Source organism: Hyperoodon ampullatus (genome assembly GCF_949752795.1).
Source record: "Hyperoodon ampullatus genome assembly, chromosome: 13".
Classification (NCBI taxonomy): domain Eukaryota; kingdom Metazoa; phylum Chordata; class Mammalia; order Artiodactyla; family Ziphiidae; genus Hyperoodon; species Hyperoodon ampullatus.
The window spans coordinates 69,213,378-69,239,152 of record NC_136926.1 but is presented as its reverse complement, the minus strand read 5'-3'; the positions used below and the strand labels follow the sequence as shown (position 1 = coordinate 69,239,152).

The window sequence follows — 25,775 nt, the reverse complement described above, 5'->3', positions numbered from 1 at the left end:
AGAATTATGTCTGTAAACATAAGTTAAACCTTTCAACCTTCTCATAAATACTCCACACAGTTATTTTGTTGTTATTATACAGACCATACATGTACGTTTAATTCTTATAGAAGAGTCCCAAGCAGAAATCCCTAGGAAGGGCACAGGTGTAGGCCTCTTGCTTTGTTTCACACTTATTTGAGACTCTTATATACTTCAGGATCGTACTTCTACACACGGAAAAGTCAGTTCTCTATAAATATTATAGATATGCATCAGAGAATCAGGTGTCTTCAGCTTAAGTGCAACCCAGAGTGTTCCCCATGGTGATGATGTAACTAAATCTCAGCAACCTTTATAAAATTTGGCTTGTATTTATGGTCAGTATGGGAAGAATCAATATTTGATGCTGTAGTTTTAATAGAGTCAGTAAATGACATGTATGGATTGCTTTTATAAAAGAGCCCTGCTGCTGTGTATTAGAGGAGAAGGAAGCAGCAATCTTTTCTCCAGTAGTCAAGTGAGTAGGTTTTTCTACATAACGGCAAAAAGATCCTACCTTCAAAGATACCACCTCTTTGGGGAAGAAATGTATTGTTTATCTATCTCTGGGCTTTAAAAGATAAGTAACTGCCTTGGGTAAACTGACTCTTCGTGGAGGCACCGTAAGTTAGAGAAGAAATTTAGAACTCTATTCTCCTAACACATAGGTTTCACAGAAGTTACCGATCTGGGCTACATCCCATCTAATAAACCTTTGGTGAGAGAGACTAACAGTAAAGAGTGTGGCCTCCAGAAGAGGAGACCCTGGGTTCAAATCCAGTACTCTTGCTCAGGCTATATAGCCAGGGTTAATCTACTTAATGTTCTTGAGCTTAAATTTTTTTACCTTAAAAATGGGGTTAATACTAACACCTACCTCATGGCTTTGCTGTGGAGATTAATATTAAATCATTTATGAATGGCATCTAGTACCAAGGAAATGCTCAATAAATATTACCAATTTTCACAGTGTGCCAGACATCATGAGAATCAGCAGTGGAAACAATGAAACCTTCCTTAACATTTAGTCTAAGGTGATGAGGCCACAAGGAGCTAGGAGAGGTCCAGATGAGGTGGGAGAGATCATCAGGGGTGAGACCACACTGGGCCTTAAAGGCGTTAGGAGGATTTTGATTTTTAAGACTCGTCAAGGTACTGATAGACTTAATCATTTTGAACTCTGTCCACTATACAAATTGTGAATTGAAGGGGGCAAATGTACGTGTTGGGAGACCAGTTGGGAGAGTATTCTATAGCACAGAAGAGAGAGGTTAGCAGCTTGATTTAGAATGATGGTGATGGACATGAAGAGATAAAGAGGGATTCAAGAGCTACAGGGAAGGTAAAAACAACAGCATTTGATGGATTGGAGGTTGGGCAGTGAGAGGAGAGAAGCATCAAGAATGACTCCTAGGGCTTCCCTGGTGGCGCAGTGGTTGAGAGTCCGTGTGCCGATGCAGGGGACACAGGTTCGTGCCCCGGTCCGGGAAGATCCCACATGCCGCGGAGTGGCTGGGCCCGTGAGCCATGGCTACTGAGCCTGCGCGTCCGGAGCCTGTGCTCCGCAACAGGAGAGGCCACAACAGTGAGAGGCCCGCGTACCGCAAAAAAAAAAAAAAAAAAAAAAAACAAATAAAGAATTACTCCTATATTTCTGACTTGCATAGCTGGTTGTTCCTCATGTTGTTCACTGAGATAGCAAACACTGGATTAAACAAGACTGGGCAGGTGTGTGGGTGTGGTGTGTGGGCAGGTGAATATCAGTGTTGGTACCCATACTGGGGTTGAGGTTCTTCACTATATACAGAGATATTCGGCTGGGTATTTATCCCCAGATGGATAGTCATAACCTATTATTTTTCTTCATCTTTACTTCTCTCTTAATTTTGTGGGCTCTGGGCTAGAGAATTTCACACCCTAGTTCTATGAATGGCCTCATCACAGACTTTTTCTTCTTTATTTATTTCTCCTGCAATTTTTTTCTTTCTTTTTCCATATATAGTCAGCCGCTTTTTAGGAACATTAGCTAGTCTCCAGATTTTGTGATCATCTGTTTCTTCTATCCGCACCTAACTGAGCTCCTCTAAACCCATACTTTGCTCTTTTTTAAGGCACTCAAAATAATTACCCCAATTAACAGATCAGACTCTGCTAAGGCACTTTTTTCTGAGCAACGTATATACGTGTTGAGGAATTTTGCTCCATTCCGCTCCCGATACTTGAAGAAAAGAGCTCAAGAAAAAATATCTTTCCTTACAGTGGCAACAATAAAAATCCCAATAACAATGAACCTGGGTACACATGTGACCTTGACAATACTGAAATTAATACTCACTTTGCGATTCCACTGACATTTATCACTGAGAAGCACCTTTAATGCCCTTACACATACACGCGTGCGAAGGGAAGATTGATCATTGCACAGGGCAGAAAACCTAGTTGTCCTCTATCTCTAAGAAGCATCTAAAAGGCTCCCCGTCTGCTAACTGAACCACCCTGAGGATTAAGTTTATTTTATTTTATTTTCAGTATTCAAAAGATAAGAAGTTCATTAACCACATGGAAGATTTGGGCTTGTTCAGAGATAGCAGCAGGAAGACAAATAGTCTTCAGCAGTAAATCATCTCACAGAAGTTGGATGATGACTTTAAGTAAAACTGAACACAGGGACACGGATGTACTATTCTGTATCCAAAGATTCCTTTTATTTCCTCAACCCTACCTCCTTGGCTTTAATTTTCATTGGTGCCATAAAGTTTCAGACCAATAGGAAAGAAATGTCTTTGACTCAAACATTCAAAGGCCATTGATTATAACGTTCAGTAAATCTGGAGTAAAATAAGGAAAATGATGGTTAAACATGACGTTATTTAGATAACATTCAGAAATATTTAAGAAGATGGATTTGTTTAACCACTGTATTTCAATAACTCCAAAACTCATTTTAATATCAGACTGGCAATCTTTTTGACTTCCTTGTGGCTGGGTATAAGACATAGGGAATATATCAAAGTCATCACTGTCCAGTATAATGTGAGGCATGAATACTCATATGTAATTTGAATTTTCTAGTAGCCACATTAAAAAGGTAAAAATGAAATAAGTGGAATTAATTTAAAAATATATATCTATAACCTAATATATCTAAAATACGGTCACTTCAAATCATAATCAATATGAAATGTGTTAATGGGATAGTTTACATTGCTTATACTAAGTCTTTAATAGCCAGTGTGGATTTTACTCTTTCAGGACTCCTCAATTAGGGCAAAAGCCACATTTCAAGTGCTCCACAGCCACTTGTGGCTAGTGGTTACCATACCCAACACTACAGAAGTAAGAACTGCCACTAGAATAATTCAAGAACTCTAGAAAATTTAGTATTTCCAAAGAGAGTGGCAAAATTACTGTAAGAACATTAAATTATCAAAAGGACAGAGAACAAATCATACTCCAAGTGATAAAATTAATCAAGCTGTTGGCATAATCTGTGAGTGATATGTTCAATCTATTATTATACTGTTATTTGTGGTTTAAAATTTTATTAAGTGATGAAACATAACCCAGAAGAGGCATCAAGTCATTTCTGGGGATCCTAAGCATTTGGTTAGACTGAACTACAAGTCAGTCCCTCTGAAGAATGGAAGTGATAATAATAATTTTTTATTTCACTGCAAGGTAGTAGTAGAAGACTTTGAATCAAGTCTTCAGCAGACAGCAGACTGAAGGTTAAGCTCAAGTAAGTGATTTACAACAGGGAGGAGAAATGATGTCCCTAGCATGTTCTTCAGCATGGGGGTTAGCATAACTCACTCAGACTGGCATAAGCTCAATAAGGTTGGGATTTTTAAAATATTATACTGTTATGGCAATGTTTTCTTAAATAATAAGAATTTGAGCTCATTACAGAATTGTTAAGATGCAGTTAGCTTTCAGGTAACTGTTTTTCCATTTCCCTGAAATTATCACGGCTAATCTTTGTGTGTGCGCACATGCGCGCACACACACAGACATGCATTAGCACTGTGGTAGGAATGTTATATGTTCTAATCACAACTCTGACAGTGTTAGTTTTGTCGCATTTAATTTCATCACAGCTAATGGAGGAGTTAGGTTGGGCCAAAATTCTTTTTCACAGGATGTTTCACAGGTACGGGGGATTGCTATGGGCTGAAGTTGAAAGATTTCAAGGTGATGATACACAATTACTGCTTTGGGTCGTAGCTGTTAAGACCAAAGTCAAGGTGCTGCCATCAATGTTTGCGAGTAAAAGATGATGGAGTTTTTATCAACTGCAGGTCAAACAGTGGAAATCTGAGGGTGTGGCCAGTGCCTGTCACAGCTCTTGCTGGAAGCTTCTGCAAACTCTGCTACTCAGCTGATTTCTTTCACTTGCTAGTTCCCTTCAGGCCGCCTGAGCAGTTCGCAGTCCTTAATATTCAGAAAGTACTGTGTCCTACAGCCTACAGGCAGGGTTAGAATTCTGCAGAGAGGAAGAAGGTAGGAGCATATCAAATATGATTTTAAGGAACTAAGGGTATTTTTAATGTTTCTCTGCTTGAGAGACAGTAACTGAAATTATTTTTTAAATGAAAAAGGTAGCTTCTTAATTTTTTAAAAATGTGTATATTGTTGAGGATTTTTGCATCTATGTTCAACAGTGATATGGGCCTGTAATTTTTTTTATGATATCTTTGCCTGGTTTTGGTATCAGGGTGATGCTGGCCTCGTAGAATGAGCTTGGGAGTGTTCCTTCCTCTGCAATTTTTTGGAATAGTTTGAGGAGAGATGTTAACTCTTCTCTAAAAAAAGGGTACAAATGAACTTATTTACAAAACAGAAGCAGAGTCAATGTAGAAAACAAACTTATGGTTACCAGGGAGTAAGGTGGGGGGGGGAATAAATTGGGAGATTGGGATTGACATATACCCACTACTGTATATAAAATAGGTAACCAATAAGGACCTACTGTATATAGCATAGGGAAATCTACTCAGTACTCTGTAATGGTCTATATGGGGAAAGAATCTTAAAAAAGAGTGAATAAATGTATATGTATAACTGATTCACTTTGCTATACACCTGAAACTAACACAACATTGTGAATCAACTATACTCCAATAAAAATGAAAAAAAATGTCTGTATATGTATGCATATATGTATATGCATGTGTGTGTGTGTGTGTATGTATGTATGTATATAATAGTTTTCTCAGTCCTCACCCACATTACTTGGAATCTTACTAACAATCTATATGATTTTTAGGGAAGTGTATGTATTGGGTTGAATAGTTCCCCTATCCACCGCCCCCTGCCTAATTCACGTGTACCCAGAAAGGCCTTTGCAGATATAATTACCTAAATTAAGGTGAAGTCATACTAGATTAGGGTGGGCTCTAAATCCAATATGACTGGCGTCCTTATAAAAAAAAGAAGACACAAAGGGACATGGCCACAGAGGGGAGAAGGTCATGTGAAGATGGAAGCAGAGACTGGGTGATACACCTATAAACCAAAAAATGCCAAAGGATTGCCCAAACCACCAGAAGCCAGGAAGCAACAAGGAAAGATTTTTCTCTAAAGCCTTCAGAGGGAGCATGGGTCTGCTGACACCTTGATTTCAGATTTCTAGTCTCCAGAACTGTCAGAGAATACACTTTTATTGTTTTAAACCAGGCAACATGTGGCACTTTGTCACAGCAGCCCCAGGAAACTAACACAGGCAGGATAATCCCTATTTTAGGAGAGAAAATTGAAAATCAGAAAAGGTAAGTGACCTGCTCAAAAACATAACAGCAATATACAAAGAATGTCTCAGTCTAGAACCCAGGTATTTTGCATATTGGTTTAGTGTTACATCCATTTTCAAAATGAGGAAACAGATTTTTTTGTAAGCAGAGTTATCTAACATAAACAACCCTGGATGAGCAATCTAGACATAGATATAGGCCTGGTGATACCCACTGTGTACTGACCCATCCTACGACTGGCCTTAAGCTCTCTGATCCCCAAATTTATTCTTTGTAAAACTCAATGATTGAAATCAGCTATCTCAAATGGACTTTATGAACTTGACTTTATGCTTCAGATCACTGGGTGAATGTTTTGGATTCTGGGTACCCTGAGTTAATGGGCTGTATAAGATTTCCCAAGACAGGGAAAAGGGTAAAGAAAAGGGATATTACCAACCTAAAGGCAAACTCCTTCTGAATTCTGTAGTCTTTACTTGGACCTATAAACCAGGCTTCCACTGATAAAATCCTGATGCAATCTCAGAGAATAAGGTGACTCAACATCTGGGTCATTTCTGAATAGACATCCTATTAGAATTCAAGCTCCTGTTTAATGAACAGGCAAAGGACATATCAGAAAGCAAGCTGGCTCTGGGCTAACATTTATTTTGGCACTAACTATCCCCCTTTGGATTGGTTTCTTGGAAAATCTTGGCAGCAAGAAGACTGGGCTGTGCATCTGAGGCATCCTTTTAGTCAATTCTCCCTTTCTGGGATCAGCCAATCAAATTACACTTCACTGGCCTGCCAGGATGCTTTCTAAGAAGGATGCTTCTCTGTGATTGACAAATATTTGAGTGTCTTCTGAGCATGGCACTGTGCATATCCCTGTAACACATGAATCAGGGACATGTAGGGCACAGATATTTTATAGTTGACAACATGGAGAATTTGCCCCTGTTACTCCAACAACTGTTCAGTTTTGCCACTATAAGAAGCGAAATACTGCATGACCTTGGCCATTGGCTAGCAGTACGTGGCGTTTTATTTTTCTATTCAAAATATTGGGCACCTTCTTTGAACTTACAGTCTAATTAAATAAATAAAACCTGAATCCATTTAACAGTGAAACCTAACTTTTTTTTTTTTTTTTGCGGTACGCGGGCCTCTCACTGTTGTGGCCTCTCTTGTTGCAGAGCACAGGCTCCGGACGCGCAGGCTCAGCGGCCATGGCTCACGGGCCCAGCTGCTCTGCGGCATGTGGGATCTTCCCGGACCGGGGCATGAACCCGTGTCCCCTGCATTGGCAGGCAGACTCTCAACCACTGCGCCACCAGGGAAGCCCCTAACATATATTTTTTTAAAGTCTTGATTTGTCCCTCATGTCTCTCCCCTCCCCACACACCCTCCAAGCTGGCTCTTTATCAAGTTTCAGAACCCAAAATGGTCCCACAATTCACCTAGTTTCTGAGGCTTAACATCAAAGAGTAAATTTGACTCCTGTCTTTTCTCCTATCCCACACCCAGCAGCAAGTCTCATCTTTTCCAGAGGCATCCTGAATCCTACCAGTCCTTAATACCTCTATAGTTTCCCCAAAACAGGACCTACCAACATCTCTTGACTGTACTACACATTAGCCTCCTCTCTAGCTCCCACTTCTAAAATGAAAATTACATCATGTCATCCCCCCTGTGCAGATGCCTCTGCACTGAGAACTAATCCACCTTCCTTACTGTGGCTTCCAGGTCTCTCATGTCTGGGCCCTGCTACCTGTGACCTCCTCTCTTCACTCTCCCTCTTCTTTGTTCTGCTTGCCACACAGTGGTCCTCTTCCTCTTCCTCTCCAGGGACTTGGCACTTGCTGTTGGCTCTGCCTAAAATGTGCCTGCCCAAGATCTTTGCTGGCATCCCTCCAAATTCATTCCCAGGTCCCCTTAAATGCCTCTTCTTCAGAAAGGTTCTCCTGACTTTCCTTTCTAGAATCACCTCTATCCTTTTCATTCTCTATCTCCTTAAACTAGTTTATTCTTCTGCATGCTTTATTTTTATTGGTTTATTGTCCCTTTCTATTACTAGAATAGAAACCTCATAAAGATAAACATTTGTCTGTCTTTTTTTTTTTTACTGCTGAACTCCCAATGCTGAGAAATACAGGGTAGCCCACCAGGGTCACACAATAACTATTTGTTGAAAGAAAAAAATGAATGAATGAAAGACATGAACAAATTTGGAGTGGGAAAAATGAGCTTATGCAGACTAACAGATGGATCCATGGGGTGAATTAGCCAGAGTGGCCTTTCTGCTTTTAAAATCTTAAATAAAATCTTAAAATCAAAAGAGAAGAGACTTATGAAATAGCCTAAAGAAGAAAGAGAGCATTTCAAACACATGTCAGCAGCCCACAGATAGAAATGAACAAATTATGTGCATTGTTAAGGAACATGACTTCATGAGAATAATTAGAATATAGCAATGATGGAATGCATGATTATAATAGCATTTATTGAGGACTGACAAAGTGCCAGAGAGCAGGCAAGTATTTTATTCTAAACAGCTCATTTAATTCTCAGAATAATCATTTGAGGATGTACTGTTTTGTCCCATTTTACAGATTTTTCTTTTAAGTTTTACAACATCCCTGCAAGATCTCCCTATTTTACATATGAGGGAGCTGTGGTTTAGCAAAACCAGCTTACCCTAGTTAGCTAGTAAGTAAAAATGACAGAATTCTAATCCAATCTGATTTCTGAATGCTTGTTCTCAACTACCTTTCTCTCTCCTCCATTCTAAAGACCTGGAACACTAATTACAGATTAAAATAAGGTGGTAATGAACAGGTTACCTGCATTAATCACGGGCTCAGAGTTCCACTATTTGACCTCCAGTTAATAAAAAGCCATGATCATTTCCTCTTGGACACTGGTGGCACCATCTTGACTCCAATTTTAACATCCAACATTGAAAGCAGTAATTGTGTGGCCTCACCTTAAAAATCTTTCAATTTCAACCCATGGAAATCCCCTGTACCTGTCAAATATCCTGTGGTCAGAAATTCTGGCCCAGTTTAAACTCAATATTGGATGTGATATGGGGCTTCCCAAGGTGGGAAGATTGGGCTGAGACCCAAAAGAGTTTTCACAGAACAGGGAATAGTTGTAGGTATTATTCCCTTTAGCTGTGTTCCTACAAAGTAGAAATAATATCTTTATTAAAACAATATAACAATGCAGGAACACTGGAATCAGAGAATAAGAGTTAAAGTCAAATTATTATCCTTTTGTGTAGCACATAAGATACATCAGAGTAGGCAGAATATAACCTGCAGTTAAAAGAGTCTGTAAAATAGTGATTTAAAAATGAGTTTCACTAAAAGTAGAACTACCATATGACCCAGCAATCCCACTACTGGGCATATACCCTGAGAAAACCATAATTCAAAAAGAGTCATGTGGGCTTCCCTGGTGGTGCAGGGGTTGAGAGTCCACCTGCCGATGCAGGGGACATGGGTTCATGCCCCGGTCTGGGAAGATCCCACATGCTGTGGAGCGGCTGGGCCCGTGAGCCATGGCCGCTGAGCCTGCAAGTCCAGAGCCTGTGCTCCGCAACGGGAGAGGCCACAACAGTGAGAAGCCTGCGTACCGCAAAAAAAAAAAAAAAGAGTCATGTACCACAATGTTCATTGCAGCTCTACTTACAACAGCCAGGACATGGAAGCAACCTAAGTGTCTGTCGACAGATGAATGGATAAAGAAGATGTGGCACATATATACAATGGAATATTACTCAGCCATAAAAAGAAATGAAATTGAGTTATTTGTAGTGAGGTGGATAGACCTAGAGTCTGTCATACAGAGTGAAGTAAGTCAGAAAGAGAAAAACAAATACCATATGCTAACACATATATATGGAATCTAAAAAAGACAAAAACAAGGTTCTGGAAAACCTAGGGGCAGGACAGGAATAAAGACTCAGACGTAGAAAATGGACTTGAGGACACGGGGATGGGGAAGGGTAAGCTGGGACAAAGTGAGAGAGTGACATGGACATATATACACTACCAAATGTAAAACAGATAGCTAGTGGGAAGCAGACACATAGCACAGGGAGATCAGCTCAGTGCTTTGTGACCACCTAGAGGGGTGGGATACGGAGCGTGGGAGGGAGACGCAAGAGGGAGGAGATATGGGGATATATGTATACATATAGCTGATTCACTTTGTTATAAAGTGAAACTAACACCCCATTGTAAAGCAATTATACTCCAATAAAGATGTTTAAAAAAAAAATGAGTTTCACTCTTTTTGGGTTGGGTATCACATGAGGATAGTCAACTATAAATTTCTTCAGGTGCAACTTTCTAAAAAGTACTATCATGTTTCATACTAAAACACAAAATGTATATGTGTGTACATAGATGTATGTATATATGTATTAAATTATATAGCATTTATACGCTAATATCTTATAATCCTAACTTTAGGTTAAAAAAAAGAAGAAATAAATATGATCCCACAGTATGATTTAGAACAATTTATCTTACTATATTTTCTTCAAAAATTTCATCCCTAAATTTTTGGATACTATTCTGCCCATCTTATTTTACCTTCTACCTCTCCAGCACCTTATAAAAGGCTTGACACACAGTAGGTGCTCAATAATTGCTTATGGACCATACAGATAAAAGGGCTGTCAAGATGAGAGAATATATAAATACATATGAGTAAAAATGCTATATTCTCTGTGTGTCTTTACTCTTCTTCACTTCATGAACACCAGCTTTCCATAGAATCCAATATAACTGAAGGAGTCCCATAAAAGAGCTCAGCTCAGCTGTTTTATCTTTTAAGTAGAATTTTATTTGGCTGCTGCAGCATGATGACAGTACCCCTGATGATGTTCAAGCTCTATTTTGCTCTAATTCAGTTTACCAAGCAGCCTACTTTCATTTTCAGTAGGCTACATAACCAAACAAGGCAATTAAACCCAAAACAAATCTACCTTTTTGGAACCTCATTATCCCAGGCTAGATACCCATACTCTCCAGGAACTTCTCATTATTATGACACTCTCATGTCATCTTTCTTCACAATCCCTAATAGCAGTGAGAAATCTGTAGCTTTTTTCTCTATACTTTCTCACCAAGCAGATAGCTTCTCTAGATGTTTGTTTATACCAGTGGAAGAAGCTTGAATTATGCTTTGTGCTCAGAGAGAGTAACAAGGAACCAGTAGAGGCTTTTTAGGGGAATTGAATTATGCTGTACCACTGATTACCCCAAACAACAAGTCATCTTTGTCCTTCATCCTTAATTGTGCACTGAAATATATATATATATATATATATATATAATATATAATATGTATATATTTTTTTTATCTGAGAAAATATTTAGGGAGCTTTGAGAAACTACTCAGAAAATATGTTCAGATCTAGACTCTCTGGTCTTTTAAAAATTAATCTTTTATATTAATTCAACACATAATGAACTTTTTCAACTTTCAAAGGGGACTAATCTATTAAATACCTTTTTAATGAGTTTTGCTTAATTAAAATAGTTTACACTAGACTAATAGTTCCTTCGGAGTCAGGACATTATCTGACTTGCTTTTGTATCCTCATGTACTAGCAGAGCATCTAGATCAGGGGTGCCCCATAGAACTTTCTGCAATAATGGTAATGTTCTCTGTGCTGTCCTCTACAGTAGCCAGTAGTCATACATGAACTCTTGAAATGTGGCTAATGAGGTGCTGAATTTTTAGTTTTCAATTGTATTTAAATTTTAAGTGCTACCTTGACAGATGGGGTTGGTGTGCCTGCATTTTAGATTTTATTTTACATCAATACATTGAAATGTAAATAGGCACATGTAGCTAATGGTGATTGTATGGGACCATGAAGTCTAGGACATAGCACAAAAGAATCATTTTGAATGACTGACTGAATGAATGAATAAGCACAGAATGACTCACGTTTTGCTTTCAATTTTTCTAACTAATCAACCCACCCTCACAAGCCTACCTCTAATTCTTCCACTAATATACATCATTGTAGAAGATATAATACCTCGCTAATTGACCATTAAATCCAAATGGGGGCTTCCCTGGTGGCACAATGGTTGGGAGTCCGCCTGCTGATGCAGGGGACGCGGGTTCGTGCCCCGGTCCGGGAAGATCCCACATGCCGCGGAAGGGCTGGGCCCGTGAGCCATGGCCGCTGAGCCTGTGCGTCCGGAGCCTGTGCTCCGCAACGGGAGAGGCCACAGCAGTGAGAAGTCCACGTAACGCAAAAAAAAAAAAAAAAAAAAAAAATCCAAATGGATTCCTTAAGCCTTCTGTTGCAGGGGATGCCATACCATAAGCCTTTAATGTCTCTCATCTTATACTTGTAATACCTGAAAACATGTTTTGCAACGAGAGAATATTTAAATTATACCAGCATTTGTGTGTTACCTAAAAAGATGAAACATCAGTGCTTATATTTCTTTCTTTCTACTATTAGTCTATAGCCACGTACACGACCACAAAACTGGACCAGCTGATTGGCTCACGGTCAACTTCGCCTCCACAGTCATCCCAAATATTCACTCAAATTACCATGCAGTGCAGTCAATAATTGGAAACCAGTTTAAGTGATAAAAGAAATTAGCTAGACAGAACTGTAATTTACTTGGCTTGCTTAATTTATAGAATCATGATGAATACTGCTGATATGTATCATCTCCGCCACAAATTAAGTACAAATCAGATTCTACCAGCAAATGTTAACCAACTAGCTATTCGCAAAATGGCAATGCTGTGACACATTTTATGGGATAATAGAGTGTTTTCTGCTCATAAAGCTTCAAAATTTAGTTAGGGTTACAAAGATGTACAAGAGGCAAATTAGACAACAAACCAGTCTACAATAGCGTGCTAAGTAATAGGGAGGGGATGATTAGGGGGAAAGTAATAATATACGTAAATGGCTGATTGCATAGTAATCAAGCCTTATTACCTTAGTGATTACTCTACTGAGTGTCCCACTTTGGTTGTCAGTGCAGGGCAGTTGGAATTATGTTTCCATTTGATCCCATTAGGGGCAGGGAACTTCTCTCTATTGAGTGCCTACTAGATGCCACGTAAGACTTAGGGTCTTCCCATATGTTATCACATTTCATCTTTACAACCTGGGAATGAAACTGAGGAGGACCCTGTGGGGCTCCTGGGCACGGAAGCCTTTTTGGCCCCTGTTTCTTGTAGGCAAGACTCCTGCCTCGATGACCTTCCCTGAAAGGGCAGATGCACACAGTTGGTAGTCAAGGGAGGCCCAGCCACAAAACCACCTGAGGCAAAGTTAAAGGGACCAGAGAAGCTCATCAAGATTAGGAGTCGGACCACCTGAGACCCTGCACACACCCTAATCCTGTCAGCAACCGTACCCTTGAACTATTGCTCTAAAACTCAAATCCTCCTAGGTTGGGATCCATAGTGTTTTGAGGCAGGAGCCTGCTGTGTCCCCCTTTGCCTGGAAAAATGATAAAGCTATCCTTGTCTACTTCACCCAAAACTCTTGTCTCCGAGATTCGAGTCAGCACCGGTGCACAGAGAGGCTCAGCTTTTGGCATCAGGAGCGGGAGGGGTAAATCATTCATATCTCCAATTGATAATCAAGGACAATGAGGTTTCAAGGATTAAGGAACTTGTCCTAGGATATGGATAGTAATGTTTGGAGACATAATGTTCAGAGACTTTCCAGTACCCCCCCCATAACAACCACAGAAGTAGAGCTTTATTAGAATTAAAATAAAAAAAATCCAGGGACAGATGAAAAAGGCAAATATGTCTATTTCCTCTGTATAATAAATTCTTTTTTTAAACAGTTAATTATCTTTTCTTTTAATTAATTTATTTTATTTTTGGCTGCATTGGGTCTTCGTTGCTGCATGCGGGCTTTCTCTAGTTGCAGCAAGCGGGGGCTACTCTTTGTTGAGGTGTGCAGGCTTCTCATTGTGGTCGCTTCTCTTTGCTGTGCAGCACAGGCTCTAGGCGTGCGGGCTTCAGTAGTTGTGGCTCGTGGGCTCTAGAGCACAGGCTCAGTAGTTGTGGCGCACGGGCTTAGTTCCTCGGCGGCATGTGGGATCTTCCCAGACCAGGGCTCGAACCCCTGTCCCCTGCACTGGCAAGCAGATTCTTAACCACTGTGCCACCAGGGAAGCCCCGTAGAGTATTTTTTGTTTATGTTTTTATTTTTAGCCTGCACCGCGCAGCATGTGGGATCTTAGTTCCCTGACCAGGGATTGAACCCGTGCCCCCTGCAGTGGAAGCGCAGAGTCTTAACCACTGGACCACCAGGGAAGACCTATTTCCTCTGTATAATATATTCTAAAGTCGATTCGGGGGTTGCTTTCGCTCATCTTTTCAGTGTAAAGAATATAATGGACTAAGAATATTACTTACAACACTTAACTATAAAAGGGTTTTGTGGATAATTGGGTTGTGGTCTAGCAAATAGGCTCCCCATTCTAACTCAAGCCTCCAGCCAGTATGTGGTCCATTTTAACATCCTTCACGATTAAACTGCCTTAGCAGCATCTTAAAGGACCCCAAATAATAATTCAAAAATTCTCCACATGTGGTGTGAAAAGATTAGACAAGTCTTAAGCACACGGGGACTTAAATCCGGCTGATAATACAGCAAAGAAATTATACACCATAAAGGCAGGGGGAAGAGCAAGGGTTTAGCCAAAGGAAGATATAATCGGGAGACACAGACCTTCCTATAAATCAAGCCTTTGTATGCTGGGTGATTATTTCATAAACTGGATCTTGGGCTGCTGATCTCTTTAAATGATTACTGCAGTACGCGTGCACTTTTTAGAAACAGTTGCTGGCTGATTTATATTTCAGACATGTTTTCCATCAGTGTTTATTCCTTGAGAATATGGTTTTCATAACAGAGTTGCTATTTTCAAATAACATGGAAAACGTGAAATTCAATTTGTATAAAAGCTATGTCATTTTAGTGTACAATTACTACATCACATTTGGAAAAACAGTGATAAAACGAGCAAGCAAATGCTAACCAGACGAGACCCATTTTCAAAAGATAAGATCATTTTGTCAGTGAGAGAACAATGAATATGTCCCCCCACCTTTGCCTCTAAATTCTGAAATTCTAACCAAGTAATAAAATCAGCCTCTGAACTTCCTCTAAAAACACAGAAGGATGAGCTTAAAAGAGAAGGAAGAGAAAGAATAGGGAAGAGAAAGGGGAGGGAGGGGAGTGGGGAGAGGAGGAGATGAAGCACAGGATCTCTCAGATGTTCCATCTTACTCAGGAATTGGTGTATTACTGAGCAGGTTTGGAGAAGATGAAGTGTTCCTTACCCTAGAAATATTTTTAAATTGCTAAAATGGCATTTTGTGTTAACAACAGAAGATAAAATACACAAGCGGTACCTATTAGTCCTGATAACATAATTTATTTATCCTAATGTCTGTAATAAAGACAGCGAGTGAGCTACACAATACTCTTAATCTAAATGAATTGAAGGAGTTTGCTGTTTTGCACATGTAAAAGATATTCTAAAGTACTGTTTATCTAGGCTGAACTGTTCCTATCTACCTATCTACTCAGTAAGAGATTAATTATCCAAGGACAATTATCCAATTCTTAATGAAACACTATCAGGTCACCCTGCAAGTAAACAATGGCCTGCAAAGGAAATAATCCTTACTCCATACAGTGGTAAGAAGAGAGGTGATTTAATAAAACAAAGGTGTTTTTAAAGGCCAAAATATAGTCAGCATTGTAAGACCACTATCACTGCCCTTAATGAAAAAAATTCAAGATACTTTCAATGTTTCGAAACCAGAATGATTTTCTACTTTCATTTTCTGGAGAAAGATAACTTATACAAGACAACAATACCAACAAGTAACCTTTTATTCAGTTAGGTGTTTAGTTTTTATTTTATGCCTTATCATCAGTTATGCTAATTTTTAAGCAAAGTAAATGCTTACAGAAACCAGCACCCAGTGAGTTCTTCTACATAAATTCTCAGACTGCTTTCTGAATGAGGAAGAATATAAGATATATACAAAGGACCGAAGCAGCTGTCTTTGTAATAAAGCACTTATTTGAGGAGGCAAGCACAATATGATTAAGGCATAAAAAATTACCTAGACAATATGTGAGACCGAGCAGGACCCTATGGGGCTCCTGGCCATGGGAGCATTTTCATGTCCCTCGTTTCTTGTAGGGAACAGACTCCAGCCTCCATGACCTTCCCTGAGATCCAAAGGGCAGATTTGAACAGTTGCTAATCTGGGAAGGGAAGGGATGCAGAGTCAAGGGAGGAACAGCCAAGGAACAATAGTGCAGCCTTGGGGCGGGGTCCTGGTGCTGCCTCAAGGGATACACATAACAATGTCTTTAAGCCTTTTATAGAATTAAAACCCAGCAAATGAAGATGTTAGCATTCTTTATGTCAGAGAAGACCATCTGAGGCCAGACTAAAGGGACCAGAAAGTTCATCAAGAAGATTACCTGAAACAAGATTAAAGAACCTAAACCCTGTATACACCCTAATCTTATCAGCAACCCCACCCTTGAACCATTGCCATAAAACTCCTCAGCAAATCCTCCCTGGTTGGTACATATAGTTTTCAAGGGCAGGAGCCTGCTGTGTTCCCCTTTGCCTGGCAAAGCAATAAAGCTATTCTTTTCTACTTTGCCCAAAACTCTGTCTCGGAGATTCAGTCTGCACCCGTACACAGAGGCTGATGAGCTTTTGGCATCATATGCCTCGGCCGTCACAAGTATGGGCTCATAAACAAATCTGTGATTCAGATTTTTGATATTTCATTTAACAAATTCATACAAGTTGCCTTACTTGTTTTGTTGCTGTTACATATTTAAAATATTTGCTTCCTCAGGAAGCTTCTGAGAGCCCTAAGTGCTGTTACTTCATTACACAGATATGTTTTCTTAACCTGTCTCAAACAGTGTAGAACAGTATTAGGAACACAGTGGGTGTTAATTAAACATACTTGTAAGTTGAATTGTATTATTGTTTTTACTTTATAAAGGTTAAGGCCATATGTGTAATACAAATAATCAGACTTTTTTTTTGATTAATTATACTAAAAATGTTGTATCATGAGTAATGTTTTTAATGAAATGAGGCGTTATTATTAGTCGGTATCCAAATGGAAAAGACTTTCTTGTCCCTTGGCTTGGAAAGGTTTTTAAAAATGTGAATTAAAAAAATGCTGGATATTGATTTTCAAACTGGATACTTAAAAATAATGGTATTAATAGAAGAAAAATAATGCTGCTCAGTCCTAGAAGTGAAACTGACTGCGTACAATTTTCATCAGAAATGTAATGTAATCATAGCCAGTCAGCCTTGAAAAGTACACTAAAACAATTCCAGGGATAATAGTTGGATTAGGAAGTGAAGAATTCAGACGATCCATAGAAATTGTATCTTCTGAAAATGAACATGCTTTTAAAGTTTAAGTTCTGCCATGAGAAAATTGAACAAGATGTTTTTACAGAATTTTTTATGGTTTTTTCAACTATCAGTCTGTATACAACATGGCATATACCATTTTCAAAAATATATATTTTGACTTAATTTGTTTTTATTCAAGTTTATTGATTAAAATACAAAATATTCATAAAAGTTATTGATTTTGTATATATACGATCTGTGAAAAGTCATTGAAGAGGGGCTTCCCTGGTGGCGCAGTGGTTGAGAATCTGCCTCCCAATGCAGGGGACACGGGTTTGAGCCCTGGTCTGGGAAGATCCCACATGCCGCAGAGCAACTAGGCCCGTGAGCCACAACTACTGAGCCTGGGCGTCTGGAGCCTGTGCTCCGCAACAAGAGAGGCCACGATAGTGAGAGGCCCACGCACCGTGATGAAGAGTGGCCCCCGCTTGCCGCAACTAGAGAAAGCCCTTGCACAGAAACAAAGACCCAACACAGCCAAAAATAAATTAATTAATTAATAAAAAAAAAAGTCAATGAAGAAATTGATGACTCAAATTACACGTGAACATAGTCACTGCGAAGTGGAAATCAGCATTATCTCGTGATTTCAATCCAAACAGCAACAAAACATTCTTAAGAAGAAGTCGGACCAGCTTTGTGGGCATACGACTAATGAAGCTGCAAAAGATCCCACGCTTAGGAGGGTCCCATGTGGAGCATGGCTTAATGCTCTACTGTAGCTTCTGGGTCCTGCAAATTATTTAGCTGGTCCTGCCTGAGAGGCTGCATTTTCTTTTCTTTTTTTTTAAACATCTTTATTGGACTATAATTGCTTTACAATGGTATGTTAGTTTCTGCTTTATAACAAAGTCAATCAGTTATACATATACATATATCCCTATATGTCTTCCCTCTTGTGTCTCCCTCCTTCCCAACCTCCCTATCCCACCCCTCTAGATGGTCACAAAACACTGAGCTGATCTCCCCGTGCTATGCAGCTGCTTCCCAATAGCTATCTATTTTACATTTGGTAGTGTATGTACGTCCATGCATACACTACCACTCTCTCACTTTGTCCCAGCTTACCCCTCCCCCTCCCCGTGTCCTCAAGTCCATTCTCTAGTACATCTGCGTCTTTATTCCTGTCTTGCCCCTAGGTTTTTCAGAACCACTTTTTTTGTTTTGTTTTTTAGATTCCATATATATGTGTTAGCATACGGTATTTGTTTTTCTCTTTCTGACTTACTTCACTCTGTATGACAGATTTTAGGTCCATCCATCTCACTACAAATAACTCAATTTCATTTCTTTTTATGTGATCTGAAACCTGTACATTACTATGCCCTTAAAGATGCTATGTGAGGTTTTATTTCTATGAGGCAAATATCTCTAAGACTTGTCCAGCTTAGTCATATCCCCACCCCCAACAAACACTTTATTGCAATTTGTCCTCATCTGGTCTTTGTAGCCTTGGCTGAGTGGAAGACGGAACGGAGATTCTGCCCAGCGTGCAGAGCATGATACCAGCAGCCAGACAACGTCTCAGTTGCTCTTCTTCAACATACTGATTTCAAATCCTTAAGAAGTGACCTAGTCCAAAGATTATTTTCTCATATGTACCAATGAAAATCTTTCTGATTTCTACTTCACCTTCTTTCAAAAGCATGTGAGGTGATTTTGAAGTTAAATATAGTTTTAAATAAAATGATTGGGAATACAGATAAAATAGCATCATTCAAAAAACAAAAACAAAAACAAAAAACAGGAGTAGATGAAACTAGGTGTCCAAATCTCTAAATAATGTAGTTTGTTATAAGTAGTCCTTCATGTCATTTAGCTGTTAGATTACAATTTTTTTAAACTCTAAAAAAAATAAAGCTGGCAGACTACTCATCAGTAATAATCTTTCCAAATAAATTAGAAGTTTAGTAGAAAAATCAAAATTTTGTAAGATACAGAAATATTTTTCAAATGTACAGTTTGGGGGCTGTTCCTTTATAAAAGTAGAAATCACTAAATTATGACTTGGTCAAAGAACATTCAGCTGCATTACTTTGTGATCATGGAGCTTAATATAGTGATTTATGTTAAAGGACAATGAGATTGCCCAATAGAGATTATCTCTTTATATTTCTTAAATCTAGATTCACTTTTGGAAGCTTCTTAAGGGCATTCAGTGCATGAGTAAATTCTTGAATAATCCCTGTATTGAGAAGTCCCATGCCATTTTTCTTCTCCTTTGATGTTACACTTTTTACAGACAAACTTAGAAAAATCTGAAAAAATCAATGCAGGAGGCTGAAACCCAATGTTGATGATGAAGTACTGGCCGGTAGAGTCAGTCACTCACTCGGGAGTGAATATGTAGACTGTGTGGATGGACCAGGCCTTGATAGTTGTTAATTTGTCATTATGGAGATACGGCCAAAGTGGGAAGGCCATTTTGTTAAAGTTATCTTACCTTTAAAAACCCTCGGGTTAAACATGTTGCTTCAGAAATATTCCTTCCATTCCATCACCTCAATAAATTACTATGAAAGGATTCAAAGATATCGCCAACGAAAACAAATACTTTCTAAATTTGCCCTTCCTGTCTCATACTCACACTCAGGCTGAGTGGCCACCTTGACGGGCTGAGAGCTCTCCCCTGGTCCCCACTCGTTGTAGGCCACGACTCGGAAGGTGTACATGGCTTCTGGCTTCAGGTTTCCCACAGTAAACTGAAGGGACCCAGGCTGGGATGTATTCACTGCTCGTTCCCTAGGAAATAAAAGTTGCAGGGAAAGATTATTCCCACATGAATACTTTTAGCCACAGCCTTTACTTAATGAGCAAGAGAGGGACTTCCCTGGTGGTACAGTGGTTAAGAATCTGCCTGCCAACGCAGGGGACACAGTTTCGATCCCTGGTCCAGGAAGATCCCACATGCCGTGGAGCAACTAAGCCCGTGCGCCACAACTACTGAGCCTGTGCTCTAGAGCCCGTGAGCCACAACTACTGAAGCCCGTGAGCCACAACTACTGAAGCCCACGCGTCTAAAGCCGGTGCTCCACCACAAGTGAAGCCACCGCAATGAGAAGCCATTGCACCACAATGAGAAGCCCGCGCATTGCAACTTAGAGTAGTCCCTGTTCTCCGCACTAGAGAAAGCCCGCACACAGCAACAAAGACTCAACGCGGCCAAAAATAAATAAATTAATTTAAAAAAAAAATGAGCAAGAGCAGTAAGGTAGACCAAAAGGTTGCTTACTCATTTCCTGTTGACTCTGCATGTAAGGCAAGACCTCAAAGGCTTACTATGGGATGTAAACTGACTGGAAGAGCCTATAAATAAATGTTGCAGGGTTTCTGGGGAGTTCAAGTTTATGCCATTCCCATGAACCTTGCATACTAAAGTCTTTTCCCTTGACACTTTACAGTTTAGTCTCAAAACTCATAACAAAGAGCTAGTAAAATAAGAAGAAGCATCTGGAATGTAGGCAGGAAGATGCGTTTTGTAAACATTCAGTTAATGACAGAAATCAGGGTTTTGATTATTCCACAAGCCAGTCTTTGTCAGTACTGTCAACAAATGCATTTATGCATCTTCCTTCATTGTAGGAAAGGAAAAGCCAGATGCCAAGTGCTGATGTGTACAGAGCTTGAGGTCCTGTGGTTATGTTAAGTGCAATTTAGTGAAAGGAAATAGATGCCCTTCCTCATGAGGAGAAAGTGGAACACGTGTCTACTTGCCTTTTCTTCAAGCCACATCTGCATGCGTCCAATTTATTTTCCAATTAAAAACTTCCTCAGAGGCTCCAAACAAATGAATTAATCTGCTGATCAGGGTGAGATTTATAGTTCATATTAAGAGAAGACAAATCCTATGGATATGGATGCTGACATATAAGAACCAGGAACTCCTAAACTATGCTTTAAGGACATACATGATTCTAGACATTTATATCCTCATTGGTCTTGTACAATTGAACGTGAAGAAAGAGTTCCTTCTAGCCACTTAACTGTTTCTTAAGGTTTCTACGTCTAGATGATATCTCTTGCATCTCAGTGGAATTATATATATTCATTTTAATTTTACCATTCAGTTTTATTTTGTTTGGGGAGATATTTAAAATAAAACCTATTTTGCTGCCAGGGTAAATTAAGCTTCCAAAGAGAAAAGTGAAAACAAAGTTCTACGGGCATGAATGGTGATTGCCGGGCATAGATACACTCTTAATTTGACAGAGACTGGTTGGCTCCTCCTCAAACCCATTTCTCCTTCTTCATGTACTAGACTGTATGTCCTGGCCCCCCTAAAGCCAAGATGAGGCCACGTGACTGGGTCTAATCAATCAGTTTGAGTGTACACAATGCATGCTGATTCCAGGCCTGGCCTTGAAAAACCACATATGTGGCAGGCAGACCTTGGAAGCCATACACAGATGATAGAGAAGTCAAATTTTTGCAAGAATTCTGGAGAAGACCTGGGAGAAGAACTGCCTGTCAATCAGGAACATCCTTTTTCTATAATACTTTACAGAGTCAAACAGATTAGAGCCATTATAAGTTTGAGGGCTTCTTATAGCAGTTAGCATTAATTTATCCATTACCGCTCATAATTAAAATATGCATGGTGGGTGGGGCAAGGTGGAGGGAGGGATGGGATGCTAGTATTTAATGAATACAGAGTTCAGTTGGGGAAGATGAAAAAACTCTGGAGATAGAGGGTAGTGAGAGTTGTGCCACAAGGTGAATGCAATTAATGCCATAGAACTCTACACTTAAAAATGGTTAATACTGTAAATGCTATGTTTTGTATATTTTACCACGATAAACAAACAAACAAAAAAACACCCTGTATGAATCTGGATATAGCCCAAGGTTTAGGTATCCCTTTACAAGTACTGTGTTAATTTGCTGCAAGGCTGAATTGTGACTTACAGTGAGGGAGGGATGTGGGTGGGATTCAATAGTGACCTATCGTAAGTAGGAGTAAGAAACATCAGATAGGGCTCCCAGGTACCACACATCACACTGATCTATTCTACCAAACTAAGATTATTCAGGCCAATTCATTGCTTTTTAAAAGAAAACCCTCATAATCAGATGGTATGCCTTGTGGATGTAGACAGTTTTGCATATTATTTTCTTTCAGCAGAATTTTTATATGCATTGCCTCTCTTTTTATATAAATAGGGTGGTTTTATTATCATTATTTTATAGACGTAAAAGTGAGATTTAAAGAAACAACATTTTTTTTTAAAGGACTCACAGTTAATGAATACCACCGTTAAGAATGAAATATGGGACTTCATCCTCTAGATCCAGTATTGGTATCATTCAACAATAGGGGAAAACAAGGGGTCTATTTGGATCATGGGTACTTTGCATAGAAGACATGAGCTCCTAACGGGAAAGAAGAGACAGCTGGGCATTCAGAAACCACTGGGAGAATGAGTGTAATTATCATCTGCTATGAGTCATTTCAGGATGTATTTTCTAAACCTTCAAGCAACATATTTGTCACTGAAGGTCAGATCTGCATACCAAACTCCTTGAGTATCTATAAGGAAGGACAGCTTTCATAACTGACTTTATTCTTATAACTACTGAATAATTTAGATGAAATAGCTGTGTTCTAGGACATGCTGGCATAACCTCTTGAAAAGGCATTCTTCAAAGGAAAAAGAGGCAAGAACATCTGGGCATGTCCAGGTAAGAATGTCTGGCCTTCCCTGGTGGCACAGTGGTTGAGAGTCCACCTGCCGATGCAGGGGACAAGGGTTCGTGCCCCGGTCCGGGAAGATCCCATATGCCGCGGAGCGGCTGGGCCCGTGAGCCATGGCCGCTGAGCCTGCGCGTCTAGAGCCTGTGCTCTGCAACGCAAGAGGCCACAATGGTGAGAGGCCCGCGTACAGCCAAAAAAAAAAAAAAAAAAGAATGTCTAAGATCATATAATAGAAACATTACTCACGTATAAAAGGGGATGCTGGATTTTATTACAAGGAAGGGGGTTTTAGGTTCTTATCATCTCCAGCAGCCTCCAAAAATATCCCAGATTACTAATGGTCAAGAAAAAAATTATATTCATTGCTATGGACAACTGATACTTCCTCAGTGTTAACAGAGTATGAACAAAGCATCTTTAGAAAACACCTCCATGGTAGTGATCTCAGCCCTTCCTCCAACCAGACGCTAGCAATGCCCTAGATTTACCACTAGTTTCTTCAATGTGGGCTCTTAATGGTTTTAAACAACAATTTGATCTAAACATTTCCATATTATGTGCCAATTTTCAGAAATCTGCTTATCCTATCAAACTGAGGTCACATCAAAATGCTATGTAGACTATGGAGTGGATTCAAGATTTTTAAGCCTGGGGTTGTTGTCTTGGCTTTCTCATTAACTTATCTGAGCCTCAGATTTCTCAAGTGCAAATTGGTGCTATAAAAATGTTTACCTCATAGAGTTTCTAGAGAATTCAGTGAGATGCTGTATGTGAACCATATAAAGCAGTAGGCATGAGACCTGGTACTCAGGGAGTCTTCCATATGTGGCAGTTATTACTGCTATTATTTCTATTATTATAACAAAATATCACCACAACCTCATAGGAAATAAGGGTTCTTGAGTTCAAAAAGAGGACCTTTCCTCAATCTAAAGAAATTAATGAGGTACAATCATGAAGAAAAAGACATAAATATTGATATTTTCTGTCAGATTAATTTTGTTTACAGAGATAAGTCAAATCAAAAAAGCAGTCATATTCACAGACATAGAGAACAGACTTGTGGTTGTCAACGGTGGGGTGTGGGGAAGGAATGGATTGGGAGTTTGAGATTAGCAGATGCAAACTATTGTATATAGAATAAACAACAAGGTCCTACTGTATAGCACAGGGAACTATATTCAATATTCTGTGATAAACCATAATGGAAAAGAATGTATATATATATGTACAACAATCACTTTGCTGTACAGCAGAAATTAACACAAGATTGTAAATCAACTATACTTCAATAAAAAAGTGTAGTCATAACTAGAGGCACTGAACAAGTTTCAGTAATGAAACTGGTAATATTTTTTAAAGGGAAGAGGCTTTGCTGACCGCAACGGAGAAGGAATAGGTGTGCTCCGAGCTCCACAGCATAGCTGGACAGCCCCGTGATATCTGATGTCCACACTGGTGTCTGGGCTTTGCTGCTGGGCTGTTGTCTTGGCTTTCTCGTTAACTTATCTGAGCCTCAGATTTCTCAGGTGCAAGCTCTGATGCTTTCTTGGGTCCTACTGGGGCAACATCAAACGTGATACCAATGCATTCTAAGACAATGGCATTTCCTGCCATGTCACCCTTCACAGGTTTCTTCAAAGATTCGCAGGTGGCTTTTGATCACCCCATTTGTTCTTTAACAGCTGAAAACAAACTATCGCACATCATTTCCCAACAAGTAAGTAAAATCTAAATGTGGAAGGGCAGTTTGTTACTCTTGTTTCTCTGGTTCCACAATAGGGCAATGCCAGCCACATAAAGTAAACTCTCCATAATCTCTGTGTTTATGTGTTTAGACAGTTAGTAATTAGGATTTTGTCTAGCTCACTCTAGCCCATGATCCTCTGTAAGTGGGCAGATACCACACTAGGTTCTGAAGAACAGAGAACAGTAGACGTCAGGACTTTGCCCAGTTACTGTGTTCGGGTGTCGTGACTGTCACCACACCAACCACTCCTGGGAAAGCAGCAGGGGCCCAGGCTGCTTCTCCATGAAGTTCTCTCCTATAACTCTGAAGACATAATTTACCCCTCAGATCCGCAGAGCTTAGCGTCATGGTCTGTGTTGGTAGATGTACTGTCAGACAGAGCGTCATTACTCCATTTCTTTTCTCCTTGACTCTGAGTTGGTAATGTGGGGTTCAGGCAAGTTCAAGATAAAGTTGACTGAAGTAAAGGAAGTAAATCACCTGGGCTTTCTAGAATCCATTCACTGCAAATTCATTCACTGAACATCCAAAGAGAGAATAAATTATAAAGTCTGTCTCCTTCTGCTGGCTGAAAAAGATGTAGGCAGCTTGCTTTCTTTGACCTTTACATGGGGACCAAGAAGACTGTGTTAGTAAGAAGCATCTTTTTCTTGTAAATTCTGGTTCTTGGTTGCTTTGGGTTACTTGGTTGAGGTTTCTTGGAAAATAACTACTGTGTTCTAAAAGCTTACATTCTGACCCAGTAACAATACTTCTGCTACTTTGCTGAGATGAGGCATTTTGTTTAAAGTCTTTTTAGATGCTGATACATTTTGATTCAGGGAGTCAAACATGGTGGCATGGAATGCACCCTTAAGCAGTATGCATTGAAACCTAACTCTGGTTAGGCTACACTCTCCTGTGCCTGGATCTGGCCCCTGCTCTGGTTCCTACTTGCAATGTATTGCATTATAATAGCTTTTCCTAGTTTTTTGTCATTGGCCCTCCCACTTCTGTCTTCTGTTGATAGAGACAGTCTTCTAACATACATCATCTGTCAACTCCATGACCAAAACATCATGCTGGCTGCCATTCTATCATTA

The 25,775-nt window shown here is 39.6% G+C and overlaps 1 protein-coding gene across 1 annotated transcript in view; it reads right to left on the bottom strand.

Moving 5' to 3' along the window:
* Positions 1-25,775, bottom strand: part of DCC (DCC netrin 1 receptor) — a gene marked incomplete at both ends in the record, with an annotated part of 1,188,726 nt that overhangs the window by 349,980 nt on the left and 812,971 nt on the right. Inside the window, one exon of the mRNA XM_079717018.1 lies at positions 19,839-19,993. Coding sequence (XP_079573144.1) covers positions 19,839-19,993 — 155 coding nt within the window. The remainder of the gene's footprint in view (positions 1-19,838; positions 19,994-25,775) is intronic.